General features: G+C 43.9%; 1 protein-coding gene across 4 annotated transcripts; it reads right to left on the bottom strand.

Annotated features, from left to right (window-relative positions):
- Positions 1-860: 860 nt before the first annotated feature.
- Positions 861-26,370, bottom strand: LOC129825195 (centrosomal protein of 170 kDa protein B-like). Of its 4 annotated transcripts, none has more exons than XM_055885091.1 (20): positions 26,058-26,369; positions 24,032-24,169; positions 16,056-16,145; positions 14,815-14,893; positions 14,614-14,672; positions 14,338-14,449; positions 12,737-12,874; positions 12,059-12,586; positions 10,714-11,957; positions 10,175-10,363; positions 9,813-9,936; positions 7,945-9,723; positions 5,666-5,924; positions 5,348-5,519; positions 5,057-5,095; positions 4,324-4,461; positions 3,983-4,071; positions 3,767-3,860; positions 3,600-3,651; positions 861-3,401 (listed from the first exon to the last, which is right to left on the bottom strand). In XM_055885091.1, the coding sequence occupies exons 2-20, from the start codon at positions 24,134-24,136 to the stop codon at positions 3,151-3,153; spliced, it is 5,541 nt and encodes a 1,846-aa protein (XP_055741066.1). In that variant the 5' UTR covers positions 24,137-24,169; positions 26,058-26,369; the 3' UTR covers positions 861-3,150. The 4 variants fall into 4 exon arrangements, with proteins under 4 accessions (XP_055741066.1, XP_055741067.1, XP_055741068.1 ...); XM_055885092.1 differs by having other exon boundaries at positions 12,758-12,874; XM_055885093.1 differs by lacking the exon at positions 5,057-5,095.
- Positions 26,371-27,257: the final 887 nt, after the last annotated feature.

Here is a 27,257-nt window from a genome sequence, read left to right as displayed (position 1 = left end):
CTGCTCCTGACAAGTAGTTTCACTAAGTCTACTTTTAAAAAGAGCACTTTTTTCATCAATTGTACACAAGACAAGATTGAAATTTGACTTCTGCTTTTACTCAACCCCTCTGAAAAACACATACATACACAGGTTGGAGCAGGGGGCTGCCACTGGGCACTAGTGGAGCAGTTGTTGAGGGAGGGTTAAGTGCCTTGCTCAAGGGCACAACAGCAGACAATGGCATCTATGATTTGATACCAACAACCTTCGGGTTGCCAGTTCACTTACCGCCTGATATTTCCCGTCAGTCCCAGGATTCGAACTGGCAACCCTCCAGCTGGAGGCTCGCCTTTAACTGTTAGGCCACCTGTCGCCCCATGCTTTGTACACCTGAGGCAATATTAGGCTATCAATTCATAACATTATTGACAAAATTGCTACATTTCTGTTTGGTTGGGAATCATTGGACAGCTATTGTCAAATACAGTAGCAGAGATTGAGACTTGTGGGACTGGCCCAAGACATCTGTAATCCACAGTGTGATGTGACGCCCATGACCCAAGAAGGGCAGGCATGGTTTTATGGTTAGGCATAGTTTAGTTTGATTGAACAGTTCTGTTACAATGCCTCCCATCAGAACAAGAATAATCTAAGATTTGACCTTTTGTTCCAAATCCTTCCCAAAATGTAGCCCTACCCACAATGCTAGTCTTGTAAATCCCAGACCAATAGCACTGTTGCATTCCCTTTAAGCTGGAACATTAGACAAATTGCCTCTCAAAATGTACCGTCTACTAACAATGTGATGTAGTGTACTAGTGTAATTGTTCTGTATGTCATCAACTTTTTGTTGAATATAACATCTGGAATAAAATACATTTATGACTGAAATCAGTTTATTACAAATTATATGATGGTACAAATCAATGTTCATGATGATGAACAAACTGGTCCATGACATCTATAAATATATTCAGTACAACAAAAATAATTAAATACATCTGGAAGAACATAACCGTTTAATTTAGAAACAACATTGTAGCCTTCAGTCTGACCATAACCTCAGTCATAGAAAAAAAAAAACTTTTGACATATACCCGACAAATATTCACAAAGTTTGGTTTGCACTTTGCAGTAATTTTTTTTTATTTTTAATACAGCTTATACTTGAGTTGCATGCATTGTAACAAAATGTATATTTAGAAGCAAGTAGCTCAATGCTGACATCACCCTTAGCAGCAGAAGTGACAATCAGCACGATAGTCAGATGTCTGCTCTGGGTAGATGACAAATCCATACATTCTCAATGGCTTCAAGGTCAGTGAACACCATGGCACTAATGATTGTTAAAAAAAGCTTTGCTTTTAGCATAGATATGGTCTGTTGTAGGCTTAAGTACTTGACAGAAATCAAACTGATAAGCACTACCCTAAAACAGCCTGCCCTTGAAAGTTAAAACATTGCGAAATCAAAATTTCAGCCACAAGTCATTGTATTTAATGCTTAATTAAAGGTACTGCTTTGTTTTCAGTTCCACCCATGGGTTATGAGGTGTATCTCAATGAAAAAGTGCACATTTGGTGAACTAGCCTGAACCCAACTAAACTATATAATTATGGTACACATGCACTTTCACAACAAAAAAAACATATTTTTTTTGTCAGTTCTTATTCTTTAACTTACATCTATACAGCATTCTTCTCACACATTCCCACCTATCCCAGCTGCCTTGGCAGATGGCGGGAATAAACTGTGACATTGGCTCAGCACACAACAGATACAGAACTCACAAGTGCTCTTAGTGCACACACACCAGTGGAGGCTGCTGAGGGGTGGACGGCTGATGATAACGGAACGGAGCAAATGGAATACCATTCCACTGATTCTGCTCCAGCCATTACCACGAGCCCGTCCTCCCCAATTAAGGTGCCACCAACCTCCTGTGACACACATACAGGGGACAATAAAGAACTGCTCCATTCTACCTTTTACAAAGCTAGCACACTACGATACAGTCAATTTGGGGCAATTTACTCATTTGAAGCATCTAGGTTAATTAATCGCTTCACTCTTGAATCCTCAAGCGTTCTCTCCTTCAGACACACCAGAAGCTACATCAGTACCATACTATCGACTACCCTGACAGAAATATAGTGCCACTGCCAATAACATGAAATCACAACCATAAAGCTTCATCATTGATACAGTGTCATCCAAAGCTTGGTAGAGAAAGACAAAATGGAGGACTTAAATAATATCTCATAGTTGTTTGACCTAAATTAACAAATTCATTCATTCATTCAAAATGACAGCATATGAAAATGTTTTGCAAAGTATGTTTTTCTCCTCCCTCTGATGCTGTTTATTGTATACTGTATTTATTTGGAATCTCAAATATTCTGATACACTATCCTAACATTCTGTACACACAACATTCATATAGAACACATCTTAAGAATTTTCACTATCAGACAATCAATTTGAAAAAAATGGGGAGTGGTGGTCCGTTCATTCAGCAGTAGCTTTTTGCCAAGCAGTAAAATGTCCCAGTCGCTCAGGAACATTTAGTTAATCATATTTTACAAGACAAGCACATAACACCACTAACACCCTCTCTAATTCTGCCATATTATTGAAGCAGTCCAGCACATGTTCTCATGGACACCTAGTAGTGTTTTTATTATGATTATCATCACTATGGTAACAAAGAATGGACAAGGATGTAGCCTGTCTTATCTTGGTCATCTTGCCAAACCTAGCCTGGTTGCTGTCTGTTCAGCTATTACATTCCACTCCTTGCCACTCCTGTCATTTGCCAAATCACAGGAGTGGCTAATAGCGGCATGTAAGCTGAAAAGACTGGTACCCAGACTAGGCCAAACCTACAGTACTGGGCAACCACACATCGCACATAGTAGAGGACAAGTAGACAAGGCATGTGGACATTATTTGGTCCACAATCGACTTATTAAAGCAAGCAACAAGTTACCACTTCTTTTACCCAGCTTTGCCTACTTTTACTTTTACTTGTGCAATGTGGAAGAAGCAATTCTAAACAGCGGTACTCAGTTACACCTTTACCAGTCAAAACCCATGTACAGTATACTGTGTCATGATGGTTTTATATTATAACCATCAGGAGATGCTACAGAACCCTGGGATCACTGATCAGGCCACAACGTTTGTCCCTTTGTGTCCTCGAGTGGACCTCTTGGTGTTTTCGTTGGTGTTGTGTTTGGAGGTGGCGGGGCTGGTAGAGGGGCTGGCACCACGCTGTCTGTCCCCAGTGGGCTTACTTGGGGCTTTCTTCTGCCGTAAGGGGGACCTGGTGGCCTGTCCTGCAGAAGTAGCAGCAGCCACCACTGCCACCTTAGGTTTCCCAATGCCAGCTCCACCGGGTTCCACAATGCTGTTGATCACTACAGAACCAAAGTAACATTCAGTGTTCTATTCAATTTCATTGGCCAACTGGATCATATGCTTTCAGCTTTATTTAGATGTTCTGAATATGTTGTGCAGATATGAGGCCGTTCGGGACAAGCAATTCAACATTACACTCCCAATCCATTTTAGGAAGATTATAACAAAACAAAAAACGAGCCATGTGTAACTCTTACTTTCTAGTTGTTTCTGTACTCTTCTCAGCTCGTTCAGGATGGAGGAGATTTCCTGTGAGAGTAGAATTAAAACGATGACAATTAAACATTTTCCCATATATGATGACCTCAGTTTACACCAACATGTCTACCAATGTAAGATGTGTGGCTGGCTACAAATGTTGTACCTTATTTGATGTTTTTAGGATGGGTACTTCGTTTTCAGCATTGATCTTCGCTTCAATCTCCTCCCAGGCCTCAGTCTTATTGTGGAATAAAACCCTGACAGAAAAAAGACTAAGTATAATCTAACTGAGCCAAGCAGAGATGAAATAATGGATTAGCTCTTTTCTATTGAACAGAAACACAAGTTGAGAGCTCTGGGGTACATCAAGTTCCCTTACTTCATTTTCTCAGCCAGCTGTTCTGTGTTCTCCCGAATGGCCTGAGAGAGCTGAGAAACAGGGTTCAACATCAGATTGTCCAAAATCACCTGGAGGGAGAAAATGGGGGACGTCAAACCCTCAAGTATTCCCAAAGTAGTTTCACCCGCCTAAATATACTTTAGTCTAATTCCCAGCAGACCAAAACTAACTGCAACAGATCCATTTGTGTAGCCTGAGTGCCAGTTTGTTTACGAATGAGCCAGCTTTGCTATTTGTTATATTCCTAGGTTTCCAAATGATTGATAGGTAGTGAAAGTAGTATTCTAAAAGGGACAAACAAGTGTTAACAGGAAAGTGACCTCTTCACGGTTCCACCGTGGCTTAGAGCTTGGGTCTTGGTCATTCATGTTAGGATCCAGGTCCATGACAGCGGTAGAACCTGGCGATAGTAGAACCTTCTGGTAGTTTAAGCTGGCTTCAGGGATATGTTGGACCAGCTGGAAAGAGAACAGAATCAGTGCATGGTCCGCACGTTCTGAACAACTGACATGACCATGACTACTGAGGGACTCAGTGCCTCAAGGCCTTCTACTGCACTTCAAAGGCACAGCGAGAATAAGAAGTTACAATATCTTTGTTTTACTGTCCTAGAGAAAAATCAACCAGTGTGACTAGTGCTTTGTGATCACATGCTCCACGGCAACATGCAGGGGTGAGAGCAGTTGAACTGTGAGCAGTGAATTTTAGTTTTGCTGGGATACAAGCCGGAACAAAGTTACATTAGTGAAACGTGAAAATGTGCCTGTTACAGTGAGAGTTGCAGTGAAAGTCTGTAGTGAGACAGTGGCAGGCAGGTTTTATGGTCCTGAAAAGCTGTCACCATAGAAGGTCCTTAGAAACATAGAACATCCCAGTGTCATAAAATATAAGAATCTGTAGCTTGACAATCCAACAAAATACCAGTGTTTGGATTAGTGATGATAGCATGACTTGTGTGGGAGCACGGAGGTGAAGGGAAAGAAATAGAAACTGTTGCAGGACAGCGAGAGACAGAGAGAGAGAGAGACTGTCTAATGTATCTGAGGTATGCACCTGAGATGGGAGGACCCCTCGCAAAGATGTATATGGCCTCTGTACAGTAGAGAACAGAGACATGCTCATGAGAATCTAAGACATGATAAGGGATCCTTTGCACTTGTCACTGAGGCTATACAGAATATTGATGTAAAATATTTAGTGGCACATTGGTTTAAAAAAAAATAATCCCATAGGCTGCAGTGCCATTGTATTATGCATTGGAACATTACAACAGGATGAAAATAATGTGAGGTACAGGCCAGAAGGGCATATTTGAAGTGCATTATGGGTAGTGGGTGGGCACACCTCTTCCCGGCTAGAGATGGGGATGGTGGAGGCGGGCCCGGGTGTGTTGGGTGCAGAGCTGGGGGAGGGGTTTGTGCCCATTCCAGAGGAACTCTGGGAGTCCCCATCCCCCGCCACTTCATGGATCTCACGGGCCAGAATGGCAAGGTCCTTGGCCAAGTCCTGACTGAGCCTGGGAAGACACAAACACAAGTCACGACCATTTAAAAAATACATACGTACATAATGCATGTTCCACAGCTTTCAATCATGAGGCTCAGTAAGTGGTTTCAGGTGATACACAGTCAACCCATAGTTAGTGCCATTATGTCACCCTACTTTGCTATCTCGGCGCTGTGTGTGGTCCAGTTCTGGTAGTGGTCAGTCTCATTCTGGACTTCGTCCTCCTCAGTCTCCAGTGAGCCGGACTTGGACCGAGCGACTGCTGCTACTGCAGCCTTCTCCTTCTGAGTCCGGGGGGTCTGTGTGGCAGCAGACGTGTGGGAGGAGCGTTTGTGTTTGGGGGTTCCAGAGCTGGCCTCATATTCCTCCTCAGATGTGGAGGTGTAGTCTGAACCTTTCTGCCTTCGACGGGAACCTACCAGAAAATAGCACGGTTCATTTGACCAAACTCATTAAATTACAGGATTATTCCTCCCAGAAATAATCAAAGAAAAATAGTACACTCTAAATAAATTCTCAGATAGGAAGATCGTAACAGTAGACTAGTCATTCACATTAACAACATTATTAATTGCCAGACCCTTGGGATTACTCCACAATATTGATACTGATACATAAGTACGTGATACACCATCTACAGTGCATTCGAAAAGTATTCAGACCTTTTACTCAGTACTTTGTTGAAGCACTTTTGGCAGTGATTACAACCTTGAGTCTTCTTGGGTATGATGCTAAAAGCTTGGCACACCTGTATTTGGGGAGTTTCTACCATTTCTTCTCTGTAGATCCTCTCAAGCTCTGTCAGGTTGGATGGGGAGTGTCGCTGCACAGTTATTTTCAGATCACTCCAGAGATGTTCGATTGGGTTCAAGTCCAGGCTCTGGCTGGGCCAGTCAAGGACAATCATAGACTTGTCCTGAAGCCACTCCTTTGTTATCTTGGCTGTGTGCTTAGGGTCGTTGTCCTGTTGGAAGGTGAACCTTCACCCCAGTCTGAGGACCTGAGTGCTCTGGAGCAGGTTTTCATCCAGGATCTCTCTGTACTTTGCTCTGTTCATTTTCCCCTCGATCCTGACTAGTCTCCCAGTCCCTGCCACTGAAAAACATCCCCACAGCATGATGCTGCCACCACCATGCTTCACCGTAGGGATGATGCCAGGTTTCCTTCAGATGTGACGCTTGGCATTCTGGCCAAAAAGTTCAATTTGTTTTCATCAGACCAGAGAATCTTGTTTCTCATTGTCTCAGAGTCCTTTAGGTGCCTTTTGGCAAACTCCAAGCAGGTTGCCGTGCCTTTTACTGAGGAGTGGCTTCTGTCTGGCCGCTATGCCATAAGGGCCTGATTGATGGAGTGCTGCAGAGATGGTTGTCCTTCTGGAAGGTTCTGCCATCTCCACAGAGGAACTCTGGAGCTCTGTCAGAGTGACCATCGGGTTCTTGGTCACCTCCCTGACCAAGGCCCTTTTCCCCTGATTGCCCAGTTTGGCCGGGCGGCCAATTCTAGGAAGAGTCTTGGTGTTTCCAAACTTCATCCATTTAAGAATGATGGAGGCCACTGTGTTCTTGGGGTCCTTTAATGCTGCAGAAATGTTTTGGTACCCTTTCCCAGATCTGTGCCTCGACACAATCCTGTCTCGGAGCGACCACCCGGTTACTCAACACTGCACCTTAGAGGGTGCTGCCCTGTATACATAGACATGGAATCACTGGTCACTTTAATAATGTTTACATACTGCTTTACTCATTTCATATGTACTGTATTCTATTCTACTGTATTTTAGTCAATGCCACTCCGACATTGCTCCTCCTAATATTTATATATTTCTTAAGACATTAATACTTATGTGAATGAGGTATTTCTGTTTTCTATTTTTAATAAATGTGCAAAAAAATATATATATATAAAAAAAAGAAACTGTTTTTCGCTTTGTCATTATGGGGTATTGTGTGTAGATTGAGGGAAAAAATTATTTAATCCATTTTAGGATACAGCTATAAGTAACAAAATGTGGAAAAATTGAAGGGGTCTGAATACTTTCAGAATGCACAGTATGCATAATATGGGTCCAAATCTGTTTAACAATAATTTACATGCACATCGAAAAATAGCTGTGTGATGATGTACGGTCAGGAGCTGTGTTTCTATGGAAACGGCAGCAGGCAGCAGAGGGCATCATCACACTGCTTCGTAGCGACTACACTGAGTTCCTACAGGACAAGCCACAATACAACATACCTGCATGCATCTCACCAAGGACAATGAGTCACATTCACTATGAAGGGTGGAAAAGGTCACTTCAACTCAGTGTCAGGCTCTGTTTCAATAATCTGATGATAGAGTATATTACCTTTAAATCATGATTTACAGTTCAGGATAAAAACTGTGTTCTCTGCAGTGCTTTGAGCCAGTTACTTAACTGTGACAATAATACTCACTGGTTGTGCTGGAGTATTTAGCCCCGCTGGAACGTGTGCGGGTGAGGAGCTGCTTCACGGGGGCTCCGGCCCCTCTTGTGGCCCCCTGCTTGGCCCCTGTTTCACCCACTGATGTCTTCCTGATAGGCCCAGTTGATTCTGCACTCCGGTTGGAGAAGCCAGGCCGGGTTGTAGGGGTCGTGGTGGAGGACTCGTTGTCACTAGGCGTAGTGAAGGAGCCTGTTCTCTTCCTGGGCATGGCCAAGATGTCCAGTCTGGAGAGGAGCTTCTTCCCATCAGCAGACACCTTGCTGGAGGCACCAATGTGGTCTGAGGTCTGGGACCCCCGGTCTGTCTCAGTTCCCTCATTGTCAGAAGTCTCTCCCAGACGTGCCCTGCGCAGCATGGATGCCCGGGTGGGCCTTGGTGCTGACAGGCTGTTGGAGCGGATCAGTGCCTGCTGTGCTGCACTCTTGGAGGTCTTCCCATTGTCCTCTTTCTGTAGGGGCGCTATGAGCTTCTTGTTACGGCTGGTGGGGCGGGGACCGGTGTCATGGTCAGAGGCAGTGTCAGGCCAGTGCTGACCAGAACCCTGCTGGCCCTCTGATAGGTCCAGGGAGCCGCGGTTCCCCACGCTGCGCCGCATCTGGAAGCGCTTGGCCTGCTCGGCCTTGCTGCTGGAGTTATCACTGGCTGCCGCGTGGCTGCGGCGTTTCTCTGACAGACGCTCGCGGGCCGTGGGCTGGCGGTGGCCCTTCCCCTGGACAGATTGACTGGAGGAAGATCTCTCCTTCTGGAAGCCACTGACGGTCATCCTCTTCTTAGGGCCAGTGGTGACAGGGGTGTTCTTGTTGCTGACCAGGCTGACGGTGCTGGCTGTATCCACATCTGATTCCCCAGACAGAGAGTCGTCCATGTGACTGGAGGAGCCTCCTCTCTTAGAGCTGCGTCCGGAGCCTGAGGAAGGGAACGTGACCTCCAGAGAGGAGAGAACGACGTCTGCTTCTTCCCTGAGGAAGGGCTGTGGGTCCTGGGGTGTCTCTCTCTGCTCCATGTCCCTCAAGGTGGGGTGACTGGAGATGTGTGGGAGCCTCTTGATCTGGACATCATCACTGGGTCTCTCCTTGGTGAAACTCTCCTGCCTGACGAATGAGGAAGACCCCAGGATGTCTTTACTGGGGTCTTTAGAGTCTTTGTCCTGCTGGGAGTGGAGGTTGGGGGCTGAGTTGTTAGGCTTTACGCCCGCCCTCCGGGGCTCGTGGCTGCTCAGGTGCCTGATGAGGACGGTGGTGGGGGAGGTTTTGGCAGGGGTGTCTCGCCCCCTCTCAGGCCCCTGAGAAAGAATAGGGCTTCGGGCCAGGTCCAGTTTGCCTGAGCTGCCATCCTCAGACCCAATGTAAAAGGAGGTGGACTTGGTAGACTGAGTCGGAGACAGCTTATCTTGACCCTTATACTGAGGTCCAGTGTCCCCGGGCGAGGTAGCGCCACTCTTCCTCCCCTGGCTCTTCCTGGTCCTCTCCAGCACAGAGCCATCGTCAGAGCGGCTGGCGTCACTCAGGCTGTCTGGGTCTACATCGTCCTGGACACAAAGACTCTGGGTGTTGTCCTGATGCCGGGGCGTGCCACTACTCCTCTCCAGGGTGGGTTCGGGGCCTGGGTAGATCAGGATGCTGGGGGTGAGGTTCTCTGGCTTGTCTCTGTCTCCAGGTGGAACCTGGGGAAGCAGCCTCCTGGTCCTACAACTCTGGCTACCCTCTAACTCAGAGTTATCTACGCTGTGGCTAGATATCAACTGCACATCTACGAAAGAGAAATATTTTAATTCATGCTTTTTTCTGTTTTCTCACATAAGTTCTGAGCAGAGCGCTCAGTGGTTGTAGATATCTCACCTCCCTCTGCAAATTCCCCTTGAGGTGGAGTAGAGCCCGGTTCTGCATAGTTGTCTGCCAGACTGGCCCAGCGAGAAACCCACTTAGGCCCCTCCTCCTGTGCTGCAGTGTTAGCAGACTGCACCTGAAACAGTGGAGGAAACTATAAGGGGTTGCATACAACTATACAGAGCACAACGTTGAAGGATAACTATCATTTCAATCTCCTTCCAAGGACAATCCTTACATTGTAAGGAGAGGCACTGTAGAAGCCAAAGGGAGTATCAAGGAAGGACAAATAATAAACGTGCATAGGTTTGGGCTGGAACATGCAAATGTATTAGATCCCTTATTTCTCCAGTAGCGTAGGACGGTGATGTTACCTGGATGGGGCCTGAGGGGGCCCCACTGAGGGTGGCTGGGTTAAAGCCATGCATAGAAACTGCTGCCATTTGATCCACAGTGCTATCGTCACTAGGCCGGAGCATTGCCAGCTCGTCCTTGCCATCATTAATGATGGGTCTATACACTCCGGCACCACTGTACTCTGGTGAGTCGAGGACCCCAAACACCTGTCAGGGAGGGACAGAGCATGCATGAAGTAGGTAGGAGAAGAGATTGGACAATGGGACTTTGCAAGGGGAAGAAGGAAGGCTGGGTTGGGAGGGGGTACTGGGTAGAGGGAGGATGTTCAAAGCATGCGTCCGTCAAGGTATTGTCATCAAGGCATTATATGGTTTATTGTAGAATTATACCACTTGTTAGAATCGTAGCATTTAATGTCAGAATCCAAACAGTTGAAAAGCTACCATACAATAATTACACGCATGTGAAAAGGTCCACCATCAACCAAAAAAAGTAATGGTGGTGGCAGAAACATTAAAAATGGAGAATGAGTACCCTCTGGCTACTACAATCTCACCTGGTCGATCATGTTGCGTGCCTCCTCCACCTCTTTGTCCTGGGACTCTGTTTCGATAGTGTATGTGCCGGCATCACTCAGACTGTCCTCTTCCTCGTTTCTCACCACCCTGGAGGCTTTAGGGTCCACCCCACGCACCCCCAGATCCAGGGGCATCGGAGGGGGCAAGGAGTGGGCTGGGGAGGCAGTCTGGACAGGGCTGCGGGAGGGGGGGTGGGAGATGGCTAGGACTGGGGAATGAGGGGCAGGAGTTGGAGAGTAGGAACGTGGCGCAGTGGGTTGCAAGGGGGTGGAGGGATAGGAGACGGCTGAAGGTGGGTCTAAGGGGGACGGAATGCGGGTGCGAGAGGGTGACATCACCATCACCGGGGGAGCGGACATGGGAGGAGGAGACGTCTTATCCCTGGTGGGAGACAAGGCTCTGTGGACTGTATCTTTCATCAGGAACTCTGCTGCAAACTCCTGGGCCAGCTTGGTCTTCTTCCCCACACTGCCAAACGGCTTGATGGTGATGCCAGAGGAGGTGCGAGAGGAGGAAGAGGAGGCACTGCCTCCACTCAGGGGCTCCTCCGTCTTCTCCCTCTTCAGGGAGCTAGACCTCTGGGACACGCAGTGTCCCTGGCCCTTCAGAGGAACAGTCACCTGCTGGGTGGGAGGGATGTGGCCGTGCATGGAGTTTGGCCTCTCCCCACCCTTCCTCCGCTCCAGCTTGGCCTTGAGGGCGGAGTAAGAGTCTGCGTGGGCAGGATTGGCGGTGAAGGATTGCGAGCGTTTCTTGCGCGGGTTGTCGTCGAAGAACTCTATGATGAAGGCTTGCTGGGTGAGGGGCTCCTGGGGGCCGGGCTTAGAGGGACCCATGGTGGGGGAGCGAGCCTCAGGCGGGCTTTGAGACAGGGGCCTCTCAGGGGCCACAGGAGAAACTGGGGTCAGTTTGGGAGGGGAGAACTGAGGCTGAAGTAACCTTTGTGACGAAACTGACTGCTGCAACGGAACTGACAGGACTGTCTGGTGTGACTGGACTGACATAACTGACTGCTCGGACTGGATCAATTGGTGTGACTGGACTGTCTGTTGTGACTTGACTAATTGGTATGACAGCACTGTCTGTTCTGACAGCTCAGACAGGGAAAGCTTTGACTGGATCGAATGTTGCGACTGGACCCGGTGGTGTGACTTGCTTCGCTTCCCTTTCCCTAAGACCAGGTCCTCAGAATCACTCTGTGTCCCATCGTCATGGTGGTGTCCTAGAAACAGAACCATTCAAACCGCAAATAAGGGACAGCAAACAAATAAACAACCCCTTACAGATATCTATAAAATATTTATCTAAAAGTACCCCTCTGACCTTTGAGGCTTTTGATGTTGACGGCCTGGTCACTCTTGACACTGTAAACATCCTCACACGTGGGACGTCTCCTCATCATTCTGACATCACTGTGCACCAACCAATCTACCACCTTGCACTCAGCTGACATCACCTCAGTGGGTGTGGTGGCCAGAGTTTTCCCGGACGCCTGCTGCTGCTGCTTCCTCTGGCGCGAAGAGAACTTTGTCACGTGGTCCTTGATCTTGATCTTGCCTGGCGTGCAGTCATCAAACTCTATGGTGAAGGAGGCGTGGCTCTGCACCACAGGGGGACTGGGTGTGGTGGGGGTGGGAGGGGCTTGGGCAGAGGGCATGTCTGTGTCCTTGGTGGGGATCTCATGGAGCTCTGCCCCCAAGGACTTGGGATGCAGCTGGAACTCCTTGGTAGGGATCTCAAAGTAGCTAGGCTCCCGGTGGTAGGGGAAGATGGACTTGCCCTGATTGTCTCTGTACTCTAACAGGGAGCCATTCACCTCTGGATCTAAGCCTGAATCTTCCTTTGGAATCTCTGGAAACGGATAAAGCCCCAATTAGCACCAACAAGCAAATTAAAGGACAACCACAAACCATGTTTTGTTAATCTCTATTCCCTAAAAAGGAACTGGAAACATTTTCACTTAAAATTTCCAACGTTTTAAGAGTATTTGAGAGAAAGGACCTCTAGTAACGTGGGACCGACCTGGGTGACCCTCCTCTGGCCTGTGTCCCTCACTGTGCTGTCCTTTGCTGGCCGCATCCTCCTCCCCCCACCACGAGGGCTGGCCATACAATGGGGTGGGTCGGGAGGTTGGAGCCTCTGAACATGCACGGAAACACACAAACACGCACGCACACACACACACAGCCAAATGAGAGAGGAGTACTTTTTCGGAACTGTAGCAGTCATCCATCTACTATTGGTTCACTGGGAGTTTAAAGGAAGAATATTCAAGGTTTGTCTTTACCCCACTAGAATACATCAAATCACCAGACTGCAGAAAAATGATAGAATCCATCTCTAAGCTAGATACTATGGTAGCACTGGTAGCAAACCCAAATGAAGATAAAGTATGTTAGATATCACACCCTATGGATCCGTTCTTTCTTCAGGATCAGATTTATTTCACATACCCTATCATACTTCAACCCATGTTTCCACTCAGGGTTTCTTTTTATACCTTTTGATGCTAATCAAGACAAGTGCTAACATCAGACACGCATAAGGTGTGTATTTATGACACAGTATTTCATCCAGTGTGTCCAACCCATCCAGTGGAAGTGCTTTAGGCAGTGTTTATTCAGGGTTTTATCTGAGCACAGAGGCTGCAGTAAACAAGGAGATTAACTCTGCGTTGATTTGAGTGTGGATTCAGCTGTATTCCAGTGATTTATATGTATGTCATCACAGCATCGCAGGGCAAGCAAAATGTTTTTCAGGGACAACACATCAGCAGGAGAGGGCACAACACAGCCTATCCTGATAAAGCTGTTGAATCAGTGTCCACTAGTCGATAGGTAATGTTTATGGCTTCTTGGATGAAATGACCCCTCTGGCAGAGAGCTTGACAGGGGTATGCCAGTGTGAATAACATAGAGCAAAAATCAAGCAGGCCGTAAGTGCTGAACTGTGACTATGGGTGCTGCAGCTGTCACCATGGAGACGTTATGTGACCAAATGCAGCCGCCAGAGGGGGAGAGGGTGGCAGAGAGAGGGATGGAGGGTGAGTGAGGGAGGGAGGGGTGACAAAGAGGGGGAGAGGGTGGCAGAGAGAGGGATGGAGGGGTGACAAAGGGGGAGGGGAACATGTTCTGACTGAAAGAGGTTGAGCTGATGCTGACATCATAGTCAAAGGACAGGGACGTTTTTCTGTTCTTTAGAGGAGCAAAGCAAGGCTATAATACTCATGATCCTCACACACCATACCATTCCAGGTATTAGCGAGTCACATTTGATAAGCAGAATGATCAAACCTATTCAATCTAGGATATTCTGCCAAGTTAAACAGCTGTGTCATTAAGCAGTGGCATGATGAAGAGAAAGCAAGCAAGGTCATGTTTAACGTAGCATGATGTCCCAATTCCCAGAGTCGTCATGAGCTCAAAGATAATATCAAAGCATGTAGCTATCCAAACAGGTATATCAATATGAGCACTACATGTATCTAGACCCCCCCCCCCCTACCCCAGTAGGCAAGGAGCTTTTTTGAGAGAAAAAATATACTGAGGGAATATATGATGGAAGAGCATTTAAACAGGTTTGAAGCCTTCACTAACACCTACCTTCAGACAGAGATTTCCTGTCCGTCTTCTCTAGCTTGGACTCCAGGTGCTCAGCCATCTTCCCCTCTGAGGCCTTCAGACCCATCTGCAGCTGGCTGGTGTATTTCTCATGCTGAAACAGTAGGAGGCACAACACAACTCACAAAAAGAACACACTCAAGTTGCCAAAGAGAGTAAAGTGAATTGGTGGTAGACTAGAACTGTCTGAAAAGCTAGTCCAGGTTAGGGTTTAGTGTTTTATTATAGTTGATATTAGCATTAGCATAGAAGGCTGACCTTGAGTGCCTCCTCTGGGACTTTGTGTTGGCTCCTTTCTAGGATGTACACATGGGAATGTAAATACTAGGTTAAGGCAATAGCCAATCACATCACAGACAAACATTTCAATGACATTCCAACGCTGATGTTTATATAGGTTATTATGCATACATGGCACAATAATTATGCATTTATGACATGAGTGAGGAAAAAGGATATCATATCCGAAGCGAATGACATCAGACAGTTTGAGGGTGATGTAGGTTTGGTCTGGGATCCTCAGGTCATTCACAAAGGTCTAGAGGGGAACACAACATAGTTGGTTACTGTAAACTGGAGATATTGAATGAAGACAACAGTCTCCATGAGGTACTGGGATAGACACTGTGCACCACTCATCCACCTTCAACAATCAACACAAGAACAAGAACGTCAGTGGTATTTCAGTCCAGTACAGAAGAGTAACTGTATGGTTAAGGCCAGGGAAACCTAGTGGCGAAGCCCACTGGACCACATAGAAAGAGAAAACAACTGGAGATGTAATGATGCACAACATACAGGCCCTGAACTAAAAAATTATAGATCTTTTTTATTGTCACATACACCAGATGGGTGCAGTGAAATAGGTTGTTTTACAGGGTCAGTCATAGTAGTACAGCACCCCTGGAGCAAATTCGGGGGGGGAAGTGCCTTGCTCAAGGTCACATCAACACATTTTTCACCTTGTTGGCTTGGGTATTCAAACCAGCAACCTTTCGGTTACGGGCCCAACGCTCTAACCACTAGGCTACCTGCCGCCCCAGTCAGTTACAGACAATTAGATACAGGCCCTTAGCCTAACTGTAGTGCAGTGGTAGTTGGACATGATCGATCCAGTCCAGTGAAAGCTACTTGGAATGTTTCCGCCTACTACGGAGGGAAGTCTGCATCAGCAGCAAAACAAAACGTCTCTCTGAAATATCTAACAGCTAGCCTCCCGCTCCCAACCAAATATTTCCCATCTCACAGCACTATCTGGAGGCCTTTACCATTTAAAAGGAAAATGTTTTCTTGACTGTTCAGTAAAATGGCCTCAGCAGCACTTTTGGACCGCAGTTGTCATGTTGCATGTATGTAATCATAACAAGTAAAGACACAGCATTTACATTACTACTGCACAGTAGCCTACGTTTCAGCGGACAGAAAACCAGAAACTATCTTCATAGGACAGAGCTTAACCCTGCTTCTTTTGGCTAGCATTAACTTACATATGTAAAAGAGATAAGTGCCATTAAGTGCTTGCTTAAGCTGGTTATCTACGATGCCAGGCTTAGAACTACTTAATAGAATACTGAAACATATAGGGCCTTTTAGATATAATTCTGTCTTTGTGTATAGTAAGAGAGGGGAGTCCTTGTACCAAAGACAGAAAGGAAAACTACTTAAAGGTTTCCCTGCCCATCCCCCCCGTGGGTACTCACTCCATTGAGGCTGCCCAGGTCTTTGACCAGGTGCTCATTTGTAGCAGGGTTGTAGTTGATGACGGCGTGCTGCTTGTCCACACTTCGAGACTGAAAGAGATAAGAGAGAACCATGGATGGTTACTTAAGGAGTAGGTTTACTTCACCTGTGCCCTACAATCATAATCTATTTTCAAATAATGCAATACTACATGAATAAGTACCATTATTACATATATAGGACAGTGACTGGAATTCCTCACATTTACTTCTGCAGTGATACAATTTGCCAGACTATTTTTAATACTCAGCAATACTACATGTAGATAATGAATGATATCTGGTGGTATTTGGTGAATTGTATGAATGATGAGCAAAATATACTCTACATTCACATCCTCCTACTAACAATTGTGCCTGAACAGAACGTCCTCATAATGAAAACCGGTGATTACCAGCGACTGAGCTCTCTCTCTCCTATTTACCTACTCCAGCATGACACTTCAAACAGGGCCAGCCATACAGCGATCTCTCTCATCACAGGACTTTCTGTTGAAATTCATGTCTTTATTCATCCCTCCCTCCATTATACGGACTCACACACCAACTGAATGTGAACAACAAAGGTCAGACACTAGGAGGTGCCTGGCTGTGCAGTGTGCACTAATGCAATGGCAAGCTTTGTCTTGATGGTCACTCATAACCAAGTTCATGAGTACAGTACTAAACAGTGGGCCAAGTCAGTTGAAAAAGATATACCTACTATGATGCGTGATAAGGCTTGACAGTGGAAGGAAAAGGGAAATGCTACAATGGGGTCTCTTCCAGGAAGGGAAATGAGTCAGAGACAAACTCAACTACCTCATGACAGGAGTCATCCTCCAGACAAGTATCCAGAGAGCTTCGGACAGTGACCTGAAGCATTCTGCCTAGCCAAGTTGCTGGGTTAGTTGCAAAAATCACTGTTAAACACATAGTGATGAAAGACTTAGTGACACTGAAGCCTGATACAATAGACAAAGGATGGTAGTCATGATCCACCTCAGATGGAGGCACCATAAGACTGAACTAAATACTATATGGCAGTCATGGCACTAAAATGGCTAAGGGTCCACAATAGCAGTCTCTTAAAACTGTATCACAACCGCCCGTGATTGGGAGTCCCATAGGGTGGCGCACAATTGGCCCAGCGTCGTCTGGGTTTGGCCGGTGTAGGCCGTCATTGTAAATAAGAATTTGTTCTTAACTGACTTGCCTAGTTAAATAAAATAAAATTAAAATAGTACCTTTTTGAACACACATTGTATCTGATTTTAATGAATTATAAAATCATGACAAATAATCCAGTTAAATAAAATGGTCTAGCTGCACCTGTGTGTCATATATTCAAAACAGTGTTTTGAACTACACAATACCATCATTGTTGCCAGATGTATGAGGTAGCTTTCACCTCTAAACAAAAAGGGGGGTGATGAATAGTGCTGGCCTCAGTCACAGACACTGCTGTGCCTCGGTAGGTAGGACAAAGGCCTATTATCTGTGGCCAACAATATGGAGGGGGTGTAAATTACACACAACATCGGGAAGAGAAGGCCTTTCTCCGCTACAGAGGGGTCCAGGAGGATGAGGAGACTTTAAGTGCAGGTATGGAGAAAGATATGAATGGCAACAATTTTTCACAATGCAAACTGGGTTTAGATACAAAGAGCAGGTGAGGAAGCATTAGTCCTATAACACAATGTTATACTGGGATAGCAACAGGCCCACCATTCGCCGTGTGAGGAAAAAGTCCACCTCAGCTGTTGCTATAGGCAACTGACCAGATCAGAGGAAGCTGCAGGGCTGACAGCTCTGCATCGTCGGGATCTCCAAACTGGTTCCACGGCAACTGCCAGGGAGTGTATATATATATATATATATATATATATATATATATATATATATATATATATATATATATATATATATATATATATATATATATATATATATATACTGTGCTCTAATGGCCTCTTTTTCACTGCTGTTCTGGTTCAAGACTTTTGTTGACAACTGGATGACTGGGTAATCTTTCTAAAGGTGTCTTCCTCTAGTAGCAAACCAGAGTGTATCTTTTGTATTGAAATCCAGGGGTTGATTTTTGGAATATCCAGGGCTGAGGCTTTGACTGACAAAAGCCTGACACATATAATAGAAAAGCCAATAAGAAAAGTGTCTATTTCAAAGTCTAGTCGTGTCTTTCACAGTACAGTTGTCTGAGCTATGCAGTGAAATGGGACATCAATCTGGCTATAAATAGCAGTATGTAAATCACACTGTTGCTGTTCCACCCACATATCAATAAGGTAGTGATCTCCAGCCGACAGCGCACTAGCCCTAACCGGACGACAACCAATTTCGACATACAGTACACCATCTCATTAAACATCCCAACATAAGAGTCCTTTGTTGAGAGGCGTCTGCTTCCTGATTTCTGTGATGCTTGATGTCCATTTCCCCTTCTTGCTGCCCCTTCGTACAGTATGGTAGTCAATCAGATTGTTCTAAAAAAGGTTTTACCATAACACAGCCCATGCACCCATTATTTTAGAGTGACTTCAGAAAGTATTCACACCCCTTATCTTTTTCAAAATTGTGTTTGGTTACAGCCTGAATTAAAAATTGATTAATTAGATTTTTTTTAAATCACTATCACACACAATACCCCATAATGTCAAAATGGAATTATGGTTTTTGAAATGTATTAACATTTATTCAAAATGAAAAGCTGAAATGTCTTGAGTCAATAAGTATTCAACCCCTTTGTTATGGCAATTTTGAAATATGTTCAGGTCAAATTAGCTTAAAGCTGCAATATGTAACTCTTTGGGCAACCCTACCAAATTCACATAGACAAGTGAGTTATAGATCTGTCAGTCTCATTGAAAGCAAGTCTAAGAAGCTGTAGATCTGTTCTATTTGCTAGTTCTATGCTTTATGCTTTCTATTCTTAAGTTTTGTTTTTGCATCTTTTACTTTCGGTTTTGTACACCAGCTTAAAACAGCTGAAAATACAATATTTTAGGTTATTGAAAGGATTTTTTTTTACAGCGGTTTAGATGGTACAATGATTCTATACACTGTATTCTCTATTGTTTGTTTAGTCACATAAACTGAAATTAGGCGAACTATTAGAATTTTAGCAATCAGGAAATGGCAGAGGGAGTTCTGCATATTGCAGCTTTAACAAGTTACATACGTTGCATGGACCCACACATAAAATTAACGGTAAGGTCCCTTTATTCGAGCAGTGAATTTTAAAAACAGATTCAACCACAAAGACAAGGGAGGTTTTCCAATGCCTCGCAAGAATGGCACCTATTGGTAGATACATTTTTTTTTAAAGCAGACATTGAATATCTCTTTGAGCATGGTGAAGTTACTAATTAAACTTTGGATGCTGTATCAATAAACCCAGTCACAACAAAGATACAGGCGCCCATCCTAACTCAGTCGCCGAAGAGGAAGGAAACCAACCGCTCAGGGATTTCACCATGAGGCCAATGGTGACTTTAAAATAGTTACAGAGTTTAATGGCTCTAATAGTTTTCTCCTATCATTGTAGTTACTCCACAATACTGTACAGAATAAAAATATTCCAAAACATGCATCTAAAGTAATACTGAAAAAAATGTTGCTAAGAAATTAGCTTTTTGTCTTGAATAAAAAGTGTTATGTTTGGGGCAAATCCAATACAACACATTACTGAGTACCACTCTTCATATTTTCAAGCATAGTGGTGGCTGCATCATGTTATGGGTATGCTTGTAATTGTTAAGGACTGGGGAGTTTTCAGGATAAAAAAGAAATGGAATGGAGCTACGCGCAAGAAAAATCCTAGAGGAATCATCACTGGGAGATTAATGCACCTTTCAGCAGGACAATAACCTGAAACACAAGGCTAAATCTACACTGGAAATGCTTACCAAGAAGACAGTGAATATTCCTGAGTGGCCGAGTTACAGTTTTGACTTAAATCTACTTGAAAAACTATGGCAAGGCCTACAAATGGTTGTCTAGCGATGATTAACAAACAATTTGACAAAGCTTGAAGAATTTTAAAAAGAATAATGGGCAAATGTTGCATAATCCAGGTGTGGAAAGCTCTTAGAAACTTTCCAAGAAAGACTCAGAGCTGTAATCGCTGCCAAAGTTGTTTCTACAAAGTACTGACTCAGGGATGTAAATACAGTTAATGTCGGAAGTTTACATACACTTAGGTTGGAGTCATTAAAATTCGTTTTTCAACCATTCCACAAATTTCTTGTCAACAAACTATAGTTTTGGCAAGTCGGTTAGGACATCTACTTTGTTCATGACACAAGTAATTTTTCCAACAATTGTTTACAGACAGATTATTTCACTTATAATTCACTGTACGACAATTCCAGTTGGTCAGAAGTTTACATACACTAAGTTGACTGTGCCCTTAACCAGCTTGGAAAATTCCAGAAAATGTCAATTTTCTGGAATTTTGACAGGTACACCTCCAGTCAATTGGAGGTGTACCTGTGGATGTATTTCAAGGCCTACCTTCAAACTCAGTGCCTCTTTGCTTGACATCATGGGAAAATCAAAAGAAATCAGCAAAGACCTCAGAAAAAAATGGTAGACCTCCACAAGTCTGGTCCATCCTTGGGAGCAATTTCCAAACGCCTGAAGGTACCAGGTTAATCTGTACAAACAATAGTACGCAAGTATATATACCCTGGGAATGGGCAGCCGGTCATACCGCTCAGGAAGGAGACGTGTTCTGTCTCCTAGAGATGAACGTACTTTGGTGCGAAAAGTTTAAATCAATCCCAGAACAACAGCAAAGGACCTTGTGAAGATGCTGGAGGAAACAGGTACAAAAGTATCTATATCCACAGTAAAATGAGTCCTATATCGACATAACCTGAAAGGCCGCTCAGCAAGGAAGAAGCCACTGCTCCAAAACCGCCATAAAAAAGCCAGACTACGGTTTGCAACTGCACATGGGGACAAAGATTGTACTTTTTGGAGAAATGTCCTTTGGTCTGATGAAACAAAAATAGAACTGTTTGGCCATAATGACCATCGTTATGTTTGGAGGAAAAAGGGGGATGCTTGCAAGCTGAAGAACCCTGAAGCACCAACCCTGAAGCACGGGGGTGGCAGCATCATGTTGTAGGGTGCTTTGCTGCAGGAGGGACTGGCGCACTTCACAAAATAGATGGCATCATGAGGAGGAAAATTATGTGGATATATTGAAGCAACATCTCAAGACATCAGTCAGGAAGTTAAAGCTTGTTCGCAAATGGGTCTTCCAAATGGACAATGACCCCAAGCATACTTCCAAAGTTGTGGCAAAATGGCTTAAGGACAACAAAGTCAAGGTATTGGAGTGACCATCACAAAGCTCTGACCTCAATCCCATAGAACATTTGTGGGCAGAACTGAAAAAGCATTTGCGAGCAAGGAGGCCTACAAACTTGACTCAGTTACACCAGCTCTGTCAAGAGGAATGGGATAAAATTCACCAAACTCATTGTGGGAAGCTTGTGGAAGGCTACCTGAAATGTTTGACCCAAGTTAAACAATTTAAAGACAATGCTACCAAATACTAATTGACTGTATGTAAACTTTCGACCCACTGGGAATATGATAAAATAATTAAAAGCTGAAATAAATCATTCTCTCTACTATTATTCTGACATTTCACATTCTTAAAATAAAGTGGTGATCCTAACTGACCTAAGACAGGACATTTTTACTAGGATTAAATGTCAGGAATTGTGAAAAACTGAGTTTAAATGTATTTGGCTAAGGTGTATGTAAACTTCCGACTTCAACTGTACATATGTAAATGAGATATTTCTGTATTTCATTTTCAATATATTAGCTAAAATTTCTAAAGACATGTTTTCACTTTGCCATTATGGAGTATTGTGAGTAGATGGGTGAGATCAAAATAAATGTCATCCATTTTTAATTCAGGCTATAACACAACAACATGTTGAATAAATCATGGGGTATGAATCCTGAAGGCACTGTATGTGATGATGTAGGGGGAGTGGGTGAATTTGGAGAATTTAACATTTCTCAAGAACTTTAAACAGCTTTTTGCTGCAATCTAGGGAGATAATCATTATGCCAAATTCTATGTTTAAAAAATAAATAAAAATAAAAATAAATCTGCCTAGGTTCACTAAGCATACCCAGTTGCCTGTTTACATTTCATTTTAATGAGGGTGTCATTCTGAATTTTGTAAATCACACATCTCAATATTCTACACTAACATGACTAGGTGTCACGTTCGTTGGAATAAATATCGGACCAAGGCGCAGTGGATGTTGAGTTCCACATAATTTAATGATAAAGTGAAACTTAGCAAAGACAAAAACAAATAAACAATAAACTAACACTGAACCGTGACTACAGCGATGCTACATGCACTAACTCAAAACAATATCCCACAAACACATGTGGAAAAAATGCTACTTAAATATGATCCCCAATTAGAGACAACGATTACCAGCTGCCCCTAATTGGGAATCATACCAATCACCAACATAGAAAAACAAAACTAGAACCCCACATAGAATAATAAACTAGACTAACCCCCAGTCACGCCCTGACCTACTCTACCATAGAAAATAAGGGCTCTCTATGGTCAGAACGTGACACTAGGATATTACATCCAAATTACAACACAGTACATGTGATCATAACACACATCATCAATACAGACACATATCATAGCATCATAATTAATACGCAAATATCATGATATTATCATAAGGTGCCTGATTACATTTTAATCAAGTATTTTTCTGCATATCTAAGCATACCTCTTGAGCTATCTATATCCACCTGACATGTGGTTGTTTATTAAACGAAACAAAATATGCTTCTCTGCTAAAATCAGGTTCAAAGATTGAAAGGAATGTGAGTCTTATTTAGTACATTTAGTAATTACTTCCTTTTCTAAAGTCTAGCAACCTTGCCAGATCGTTAGACAAGCTACTCTAAATTGATTGATAGCCTGAAATGGCTTGGTAGCTAATTATGAGGTTGGGAGATTGGGAACCTATCTAGCTGGCTAGCTAAAGCCATCTTCATAAAATTGCTAGATGGCTAGTATCTAGCAGACAAACATTTTTGTTTTATTTATTTATCAAGAAGGAATGAATATACTACATAGCTTAATAAAATTCATTTACAAACATACCTCCTGTGACTCCTGCCCATTACAGGCAGCTAAAATGTAAATCAAACGCTGTGTGTCACTCTACACTCTCTCTTCTCCTCCACTGACAATACTGCACATACTAGAGTATCTAGCATCCTGCCTTACTAGGGAGAATAGGGGGGGGTACTCTTTGCCTGGTCCAGTCAGTGCCCCCCCCCCCCACAAAATACTGCTGACAGATCTTTGATTAATAATTATGATAAAACATGGGCTTGAAAATGAAATGGATCGAGTAACACTGGTCTATGCTACTGCACTGTACAAACACACGCACAGGCCAAAGATTGTTTTTCCTCCAGACAGCAAACTTTCACATGATGGGATAATAACTGAGCATGCATTCTGAGGGAGGCTAGCTAGAGACATCTTCTGACTTTTGAGCAATTTGTTGTCTTTCATGCTACACAGAGGAAAGAGACAGTGGCTGAGGAGGGCTGAAGAGGGTTGTCTGACTGGGTGGACTACTCACTGTTCAATGGGCACAACTACCAGAAGCTTTATCTACTGCCCTGCTTTACTTCAGCCACAGACATCATCTCTGAATGATCTTAGTAGTCACCATGTTTTACACACAGAGCTCTCCTCTTCCTCATGAAGAAGAGGACTACAGAGAATACAATACCAGCATACAATGTTCTCTCTAATTATCTGTGCCTGAAGCTAAAAGTATGCATTTGATTAGAGTAACATAAACATCAAGCCTTTAAGGAGGTCTTCAGTTTAGGGCAGGGTCACATCACCTACCTGCAGCATGAGTTCACAGTCCTCCCGGCCCACAAAGATCATCTCCCGTGGGAGGCGGTGGCGGGTGCCAGAGCTGCTGACCAGGAACCATGATGTCACGCTCATATTTACAGGCCCCCTAGGAAACCCCTTTGCATCCTGGGACACACAGGGGACAAATACAGTAAGTCAGAGTAGGTGGTAACACACACAGTGTTGCACACTGCCAAGCCTTGTAGATACTGCTACATCAGCAAATACAGTTCAATGATGGCTAGAGCATTTCAGAGCACTTCATCCACTCAACCAACAAACAATAAATTGCTGATTTCAATGCTTTTTCTGTCAATATACATTGTACATCCATCAGCTCGCTGTAGGCCTAGCTAGCTATGTATATATATGAGGGAGCAGGACATCAATTGATTGACTTGTTATTTGACTTCACTGGCTCACGAAACATTCCCAAAATGCTATGCAGGATGCTGATTCACAGGAAATGACATGAGAAAGGGTGGTGTTATTGGTATCATTGAAAAATCAATGGCAGACATGCTTGGGTGGAAACATGACTGTGAGCCTATTTTTAAATGACACCATAATTAATAATTCGGTGAGCATGATCAGTAACTACTGTCTGTGTGCCCTTTGCACTGGTTCAATGTCATCAACTGGAAACGGTACTGTAGCTAGGGATGTGGTGAAGGTAAGTCCACAGCCCCCTGGGTAGAAGTCAGATCTGATATGACACAGGGTGCTTTGGTACTGGTGCCAAGGGATGTGAAACTGAGAGGGGCCAAGATGCTACATGTTGTATCAAAAACACTCGAACCACACCCTTGACCAGGGATGGCTAGCCCTCTCCTGGAGAGCTACTGGGTGTTCAGGCTTTTGTTCCAGCCCTGTTCTAACACACCTGATTCCACTCATCAGCTGCTCATCAGGACCTTGATTAGCTGAATCAGGTGTGTTAGATCAGGGGTGTTAATACTGCTAGGAGGAGATCGCAATACCGCACAGCCATTTCACTGTGGAATAAATGGGGCTTTGATAGCAGCAAACAGCATCAGATGCCTTGTAAACTTAATGAGAGCCTACGGTATGTCCAGCAATGGACAAATATGGTGTTGCTCAAATATAAATATACTGTAGGCCCTAAAGACACCCAAAACCATATATACTGTATATATACAAAATAACAATGTAGGCCTAAATGGTGATAAGTAAGCTATTATTAGTATGTTATAAGCCTTGTCCTATTGACTAGCACATGTTAGGCCTATCTCAAATGGAAACAATAAAACATATTTGTAAATATATTATATTTAATATTTCATACTTAATTATTCATAAACACATTTTATTCATTATTCATACTGAGAATACGAATCCCATCAATTTCCACATTCCATTACAGGCCAGTGTCAGCAGGCTATAGGGTGCACGTGATTCAACACTTTCGTCTGTAGGCCCTACTTGAAACATACAGGCTAATTGTCCTGGTTACATTCAAGCTCAACCTAAATGTGTTATTGAGGCGACCCGTTTATCCAATACGAAGGACAGTGAAAATTCAATCCAAAGCATTTAATTTGAGAAATAACTCGATCCGATAGCGCAGCTGTGGTTCCGAATGCATCAGGGATCAGGGAGAAGCCGAGACGACTGGATGATAATGATGATGCTATGTCTGCCTTATATGCCTAGCCCTATTGCTACTTCACATAGGCTACTACGATACACTGTATTGATATTTACACATCCCGTATAGGTCGCTATAGCATAATATAAGCAGAGGGTGACACTGTCGGAAATGCCATGAACAGAATGCTTGGATACAATGTAACATAAAAAATGCGTGTTAAACGCCAATACTAGTCTGTAGCAGGCTGCTGGCCCATTCATTGAAGCACGGACGAGCTAGATCTTTCTCCTTTTAACCTCAAATATATCCGCGCCGACCACACCAAAGATAGGCCTTGGCTACTGGCATCATAAACCAACGTCATTTCTACTATAGAAATCCTCGCCCAGTCATGCGACCTACCTACAATATTCCAGATGCTGCTCCCCACCAGAAAGCAACAAACGATGTCACCACCAAATATACAGCAACAGCCTTGACGCAATCCCTTGACAGGTTGTGGTCAAATGTGGCTTGAAATCATTGTCGTTACGCGGGTCCAGGTGAATAACATGCGAATTTCGGGTGGGGATATTGATGCTGCTGTTATGGCATTTCTGTCTGTGACGGAAAGTCGCCGACCGTGGACCAGCGCCGCCTCCAAGCCCTCCGCAGGTTGTTGACGCAACACCACCATAGGCGAATATCAAACGCTGCTCTTTCGGATGGTGCACCTGCTGTAATGTAGGCCAAATACAGGAATTTAGTTATGTCTATCTCAAATAAATATTATCAAGCGATGTCAAACGAAAATTTGTTGAGGATTCCTGTGAAAATAGCATTGGATATTGAAAATATATATATGTTTTTAATTCAAGTGAGGGACATTGGTCACTTTATGTGATGTCGTCAAGTTTTTTGTTTCCTTTATAATACATTAATATTGTAGTGTAGGCTAACCGCAAATTTGGAGTAGCTGACATGATTTCAAATCTTGCACGTGTTATTATTACGGATATTGACTGCACGTAGGCCTATAGGGTATGCTTTCTCATCCCATCCAAACTGTCAGGTTAGGCTAGGCTACATGTCTTTACCACGCCCTTTTGGGTGGCCTGTAAATCCGCGCGCCCGTACTTATGTAGTAGCCAACAGTAGGCTATTCATTAGATGTGGTTGCTGAAAGCAAATCACAACTTTAGAAACTGTTCATAGTTATTATTTTTCCGCTGGAACCTCTAGCGCCAAAATCCGTAAGAACTACCAACATCAAAACAGCATTAATGCTACACGCATTAATGTTGTGTTGATGCTGCACGCATTAATGTTGTTTTGATGCTGCATGCATGAATGTTGTTTTGATGCTGCACGCATTAATGTTGTGTTGATGCTGCACGCATGAATGTTGTTTTGATGCTGCACGCATTAATGTTGTTTTGATGCTGCACGCATGAATGTTGTTTTGATGCTGCACGCATTAATGTTGTGTTGATGCTGCACGCATTCATGTTGTTTTGATGCTGCACGCATTCATGTTGTGTTGATGCTGCACGCATTAATGTTGTTTTGATGCTGCACGCATTAATGTTGTTTTGATGCTGCACGCATTAATGTTGTTTTGAT

The sequence above is a fragment of the Salvelinus fontinalis genome, chromosome 27 (genome assembly GCF_029448725.1).
Source record: "Salvelinus fontinalis isolate EN_2023a chromosome 27, ASM2944872v1, whole genome shotgun sequence".
In the NCBI taxonomy this organism is placed as follows: Eukaryota; Metazoa; Chordata; class Actinopteri; order Salmoniformes; family Salmonidae; genus Salvelinus; species Salvelinus fontinalis.
This window is presented reverse-complemented; position numbering and strand designations above follow the sequence as displayed.